This window comes from Cajanus cajan, chromosome 4, assembly GCF_000230855.2.
Source record: "Cajanus cajan strain Asha chromosome 4, NIPB_CcT2T_4, whole genome shotgun sequence".
Taxonomy (NCBI): Eukaryota; Viridiplantae; Streptophyta; class Magnoliopsida; order Fabales; family Fabaceae; genus Cajanus; species Cajanus cajan.
Genome location: NC_138520.1, coordinates 73,251,048 through 73,258,480, shown reverse-complemented (window position 1 = coordinate 73,258,480; position 7,433 = coordinate 73,251,048). Strand labels below are relative to the sequence as shown.

Below are 7,433 nucleotides of genomic sequence, written 5' to 3'. Positions count from 1 at the left end.
ATATATCAAATTTTGTTAAAATTGAACAACAACTGGAAGATAATCCAAGAGTTGATATTTTAGTGTATTTTGAAATGAATATATTACATCAATTTTGTTTTATAAGAATGAAGTATCAAATCATCTTGAATTAATATAAAGTTTTGTATATATAATCTATAAGAGATATGAACTTTCAATCTAACAGTTGGATTTACCAAATTCACATTTAATATAAAGTTATTGAGTGGTGTAATACTTTTAAAAGTCACATTTAATATACACCGCTTAATAACTTTATATTAAATGTGAATTTTGTGAATTCAACTGTTAAATTGAAAATATTTTATTCTTAAATCATATATATACAAAATATTATATATAATTAGATAAAATTTTAAGTTAGTATTTTATTAATAGTTGATAATTAGAAGAAAAAAAAAAGGATAAATACATTTTTTGAATTTTATATGTTTGATTTAAGGTAAATAAATATATTAAATTAATTAATAATTTATTTAAAATATTAAAATTTAATTTATAAGTATGTAATAAATAAATATTTATAATTTTATAAATTATATTATCATTATAAATTATAAAATTAAATAATTTAAATTATAATTTTAAATAAAAATAAGTAGATGTTAATTATAAAAGTAAGTACATATAAATAAATAAAAATTAAATTTATTATTATTATTATTATTATTATTATTATTATTATTTGTAATATAAAATTATTATATATTATTATTATAGTACAAATATAAGATTGTATATTTGAGGATGACTTAAATGAATTAATTTGTACAAGTTATACTGACAACACACATAGACATTTCGGTAGCTTACTCATCAGAACTTCACAGTTAAGCGTGCTTGACCTGGAGTAGTACTGGGATGGGTGACATTCTGGGAAGTCTCCCAGAAACCTGGAGTAGTACTGGGATGGGTGACATTCTGGGAAGTCTCCCAGAAATTGCACAAGTAAGGATAAAACATGCTAAACAGTGAAATATTGTGAAATAGAACCCTTGAGAGGCTAAATATGAGAGTTGTTACATTAATAAATTTATTAAAATTAAAAATAAAAAAAAAATTCTGACGCATTTTTTCGTCGGAAATTTTGACAGCAATTTCCGACGAATTTTTCTGTCAGAAATTTCCAACGGAATACTTTTTCCAACGGATTAAAATCCGTCAGAAATCCGTCGGAAAAAGAAAAATCCATCGGAAATTTGTCTATTTCCGTCGAAAATTTCCGTCAAAAATCAGCATTTTTCTTGTAGTGATTGGAGATGCCCTTAGCTATTAGGGTGGTATACACAAAATCATATTAAATTTAAACTTTGTTATTATATTGTGATTTCTATTTGATAAAAAAAAATTAATCATAAGAAATAACGTGATATCAGATGAAATAAATCAACATGTTTAATGGCACGAAGATATTTTTGAAACAAAATGTACAAAGAGTGATTCATATGTATCAAAATTTGTTTCATACAAAATAATAACATGTTTAAAAATATGTGTCAATTTAGACTACTAAACAAAAATTTATTGAAAATTATAAAAATATGAATCTCACTCCTTTTAAAAAAAATCTCACTCAAAATTTATAATTTTTACTACATTTTAAGCAATTATTAAATGTGTTGTTAATAATCTTTTAAAAAACATTACTGCATTATTTTCCATTGTTTAATTTCATAACATTGACAAAATTTCTACCCAGAAAATGAAAACTCGGAACGTGTTAATATATTTTCTATATTCATATTTAAATTGTGTCTATGCAATGATTGTTTCACATTTTTAATGCCCATGGCTAAGTCTAAATCAATATCTTGATGAATGGAACCTATAGCAAGTTAACTATAGAGTTGTTGTATGTATGTAAAAACAAAAATGAAGTAGTAGTGGAGTATTTGTCTCCGCATCTATAACTCTATATACAAGTCAAGATATGAAAAAAAAAAAAAAAAATATATATATATATATATATATATATATATATATATATATATATATAGTATGAGCGGTTAACTGAAAATGATTGTATTTTGATAGCAAATATCTATTATATATTATGAGTTTAGGGGTGATGAAAATTTTACATTGTAAATTAATCATAAATTATTATTAATATAACTTTTAAGTATTTGTTATAAAAGTTAACGATCTTACATAAATGATAATTTATAATTAAATCATAATGTAAAACTATTTAACACAAACAATATATTACTATTATGCTTTTTGAGCTTGTATGTTATAATATCTGCCATGTTATGATCACAGACAGGGAGAAACGTCAATTAACAGCTGATATTGGTCTAGAGGAGATCAAAATGGCAGTTTGGGATTGTGATAGTTCCAAGAGTCCAGGTCCAGATGGATTCAATTTCAAGTTTATCAAATCTTTTTGGGAAACTGTGAAGGAGGATATCGTGAGAATGATGAAAGAATTTCATGCAAATGGTAAACTACCAAAAGGTACAAACTCAACGTTCATCACGTTAATACCTAAGGTTGATGATCCCCAAACTTTAGGTGATTACAGGCCTATTTCATTGGTTGGTTGCTTGTACAAGATCCTAGCTAAGATTTTGGCTAATAGATTGAAGAAAGTACTACCATCAGTAATCGATGATAGGCAAAGTGCATTCCTAGAAGGGACGAATTTACTGCAGAGTGTGGTGATTGCAAATGAGACTCTGGATGAAGTCAAAAAGGAAAAGAAAAGCTGTACATTTTTTAAAGTGGACTATGAGAAGGCGTATGACTCAGTAAATTGGGAGTTCCTCTTATATATGCTAAGAAGACTAGGGTTTGACACTAAATGGATTCAATGGATACGGGCATGCTTGGAGTCAGCTCATGTTTCAGTGTTAATCAATGGCAGTCCCTCAGAGGAATTTAAAATGAGTAGGGGACTCAGACAAGGAGACCCCTTGTCGCCATTTCTCTTCACTATTGTGGTGGAAGGTCTAACAGGATTGATGAGGGACAATATGCAGACGATACAATTTTTATAGGAGAAGCAACAATTCAGAATGTCATCACTATGAAGAGTATCCTTAGGTGCTTTGAATTGGTGGCTGGTCTAAAAGTGAATTTTTTTAAAAGTAGTTTTGGGGGGATAGGAGTAGAAAGGAATACGATAGAAGGATTTGCACGCCTACTAAATTGTAGCGTGACTCAACTACATTTCAATTATTTGGGCATCCCATTAGGGGCAGATCCGAGGAGAATAGAGACATGGAGACGTATAATTAGTAAGTATAACAAGAAGTTGGCAAAGTGGAAGCACAAATCACTTTCCATGGCAGGGAGGGTATGTTTAATCAACTCTATCCTAACTTCCTTGCCACTCTTCTATTTCTCTTTTTTTAGAGCTCCAAAGAGTGTGGTAAAACAAATTATCTCTATTCAGAGGAAGTTCCTATGGGAGTACTCAGAAGACATAAGGAAGATAGCTTGGGTGAGATGGGAAAAAGTTACCAGGCCAAAAGAGGAGGGAGGACTTGGAATAAAAAATATTGCAACCTTTAATGTAGCTCTTCTGGAAAAATGGAGGTGGAATCTCTTTCATAATCCTGATTCAACGTGGGCACATGTGTTGTTATCAAAGTATGGTGCTGATCGGCCTAATTTGTGCACAGGTTACAACAATACTAAGGCTTCAATTTGGTGGAGGGATGTGCTTAAGGCTTGTGGAGCCGATAATGAAGACAAGTGGTTTGATAATTCGAAGGATTGGAAAATGGGGGAAGGAAAACAAACTCTGCTTTGGTTGGACAAGTGGACTGGCGAGGAATGCCTAGTTGTATTATATCCTAGGTTATTCTTAATTTCTGAACAAAAACAGGATACAGTTCACAAAATGGGGAGTGGGTAGATGACACATGGGTTTGGGAGTTTAGGTGGAGGAGGGAGAGGTTTGATTGGGAGGCAAATCAGATTTTGACACTACACCAGATCTTAAATACCTTCTCCATGAAGAAGTTGAAGAATGACTACTGGTATTGGAAGCTTGAACCGTCAAGAGAATTTTCAGTAAAGTCTGCATATAAACTCTTAACTTCACAGAGGACAACTAATGAAAGACAAAAACTATTTGTATGTATGTGGAAACTACATGTCCCTCCGAAAGTCTCTTTGTTTGTCTGGAGATTGCTTATCAATGCTCTACCAACTAAGGAGAACCTTCTTAGGAGGAATATTCAAGTGGAGCCCCAACATAGATTATGTGTATTCTGCAGAGCCAGTCTTGAAACTGCACCTCATCTATTTTGTACATGTTCTAAAGTGGTCACAATATGGGATCAATGGCTTACCTGGCTGAATTGTCCTGCTCCCTAGCCTCAACATATAGATCAACACTTTCTAGCTATACCTAGACCACTGAAATCTACGTTGGAGATTGAACAGTGGCAAGTAGTGTGGTGTGCCACAACTTGGTGCATTTGGAACCTTATAAATCAGTGTGTATTTAAGGAAAGGCAGGTTAATAAAGTGAGGTTGCTGGAGGACATATTCTTTGCTTCATGATCCTGGCTGTCCAGTAAGAACAAAAACTTCAAGTATTCATTCTCCCAATGGGCTTCTAATCTGGGTCCGTGTCTTTTGTCATTATGCAACTAATTCAAGCCAAAAGAAAAAAGAAGGGGAGGTGAACCACAAAGATTCAATGATTAGAGTTTCGCTTATGGAAATAAACACGGTTCGCGGTATTCTTGAGGAAAACAGAGCTAGTGAGGAATTAAACAATTCTGAAGAAATGAAGTTGACAATGCAGATTTGGGATGCCAAAACACAATAAGTCAGAGTACCACTTTGGCAACATAGTGATGTCTTGAGTCTAGAAGTGAGGGGTGGTCGATTATATGGGGGCCAAAGGATGGAAGTGAAATAAAATGTATTTGACAAGTGCAAATTTGTTATATTAACATGGGCACAGGTACTGCGGGTTTGCAGCAAGCTAGGGGAGAATTTTCCTTCATAAATATTAAAGTGTAAACCTTGGTTAATTGGTAATTTATACTAGTTTAAAGGTAAATTACCTATTAACCTCCCTTAGAAAGGAAAAGGTACTTATGTAGGTTTGTTAAGTATACTGTATATGGGTTTAAGGTACCCCTTGTACCTAAGTAATATAATTATCTTTACTGTCCAAAAAAAATGATCTTATACGAATACAAGAGTGAGTAGAATAAACTTTGATTTACACACTATAAATCACTTGTCAAAATTATATGGTAATTAAAGTTACAAGACATTTTAAAAGAAATCATGTTACTTTCACAATAAAAATTAATAATCAATACTTGTCTCTTTTTCACAGGTTTAACAATAAATTTTAGTTTATTTTTCAGTCTAAATCACACAGGACAAAAGAAAAAAATCATCTTTCAACCAATAAAACAAATGCATACATCAACTTCAAACAACAACTACTACAAAAAAAATAATTATTTGTGGCGATTAATTTTATAGTTTCTAATAGATAAAAACTATCACAAATAACATATCTAGCATTATAGATAACTACCATTTTCAAAGGAACATCACTATTTGGGACAACACTGATCATGGAAACTTGGAATAACTCCCATGAATTAGGTACAAAATTTAATAGGAATAGTCTTAATAAATCTTTATCAAATTTTATATCCACTCCAAATAATTGATCAAAATGTCCTTAAAATTTATTTAAGTGATCTGTAATGAGAATCCCTTATACTTTAACTCTACAAAATTCTTTAACAAATATAATTTATTAGTCCCTGATTTAGAAACATACATGGACTTGAGCTTAAGCCATAGGGTTATCGCATGTGTCTCATTGGCAATAAAATTATTATAAACATTATCATCAACAAATTGCTTTATAAATCTACACACTTGTTGATGCTCAAAATTCCATTATTCATCAAACTTGGATTCCAACTTATTAAAAGCAAAGACAGGAAGATGTAAAATTCTTCACAAATAGCATCTCCTTCATTTTTTCCTTCCCTAAGTGATAATATGCTCCATTGAAAAAGATAATCTTTGTACGTGCCTCCATCATTCAAGCAAGTCAAATAGTCCCTTAACCAAAGAGTTCTACTACCACTCTAATGAAAAAGTCCAACTTAAATTTGTAATAATTTTCTCTCTATATATATAAGTGATTTTGTATAAAATTCAAGGAAATTACAAATCTAAGCAAATGTACTAGCCAATGATTCATCTAGACCCATGCCACTAGTTTAAATTTATAGTTGAATAGTCAAAATAAATATAAAATATAAATATTGATTTACTAATTCAACGAATTAAAACATGTTGAAATAATTGCGAAGAAATTAATGAAATTTGGACTTTTTAGATTTTGTGAAGATTTTGTGAATGGATGTGATAGTATATTAAAAAAAATGACAAACTTAACGTGAAATTTTTTTAAAGTGTGATTGGTATTATTTTTTAACAAAGATTGAAATTAAATTTTAATAGTATATATAAATATATATTGATGAGATATATATTAAATTAAAGTATATATTATCAAAATAAAAAAAATAAAAAAATAATATAAATCATATTTAAAAGATTGTATCTAAATTTCATCTTATTGAAATGAAAAAAGTGAAGATCACGAGGAAAACAAGGGATAAGCAAGTACTCTAAAGTGTGATATAAATTAAATGGCGAATTGACCATCGTTTTCCTTCAAAAAAAACAGTAAAAGCAGCTACTTAGTGTGGGAATCAACTGCTCATTACCGACCGTATGTATGTGCTTCCTTCGTTTTGGACGGCGCCATGTTAGGTTTACTAATTTCTTGTTCCTTTATATCTAACAATAATAACCACGTACGTATTATCTTTACTAATTCAATATCATATGCACATGATATTAAATTCAAATTTTGGTGTTTTGATTATAATTTTGATAAATTAAAAAATATATATGAGTAATACGTATTTTAACAAAGAAAAAAAATGTCTTAATATAAATTTTATTTATAATTATATTATTGATTTGAAATTTTACTCGTTTATTTTGTAAATGATTCATCACCAAATCTTATTGATCGTCTCTAGGACAATCACATTTTTCCTATTCAAAAAATTTCAACAGAAACTTCACTTAAAATAAAATAATAAGATAGTAGGTGATAATTTAGTAGAAAATAGGAAGAGCAAATACATTCATATCATAAACTTTTATACATGATATTAATTTTATTAAAGAATATTTTGTTGATAATGATGAATATCGGATAAAGATATCAAATTTGACAATATTTATAGCATGAACAACACATGGTCGCTACTAACTATATGTCTATTATTATTTGACTTGTTTGTTGCAGTGAAGTGAAGAATTTTCTACCATATTTTTCTAATTAGAAATAATTAATTTTTTAAAATCAATTTTTTAACAAATTGCATTTTTAT

At 29.6% G+C, this 7,433-nt stretch overlaps 1 protein-coding gene across 1 annotated transcript; it reads left to right on the top strand.

Annotated features, from left to right (window-relative positions):
• Positions 1 to 2,237: 2,237 nt before the first annotated feature.
• On the top strand, positions 2,238 to 4,333 carry LOC145957516 (uncharacterized). Its single transcript, XM_083073789.1, has 4 exons — positions 2,238 to 2,973; positions 3,222 to 3,322; positions 3,422 to 3,828; positions 4,078 to 4,333. The coding sequence occupies exons 1-4, from the start codon at positions 2,238 to 2,240 to the stop codon at positions 4,331 to 4,333; spliced, it is 1,500 nt and encodes a 499-aa protein (XP_082929915.1).
• Positions 4,334 to 7,433: the final 3,100 nt, after the last annotated feature.

Coding starts and splice junctions, on each gene's coding strand:
- LOC145957516 (XM_083073789.1), top strand. CDS start 2,238: ATGCTTTTTGAGCTTGTATGTTATAATATCTGCCATGTTATGATCACA. Junction 2,974..3,221: donor CTTCACTATTGTGGTGGAAG/GTCTAACAGGAT, acceptor GCATCCCATTAG/GGGCAGATCCGAGGAGAATA. Junction 3,323..3,421: donor CACTTTCCATGGCAGGGAGG/GTATGTTTAATC, acceptor ATCTCTATTCAG/AGGAAGTTCCTATGGGAGTA.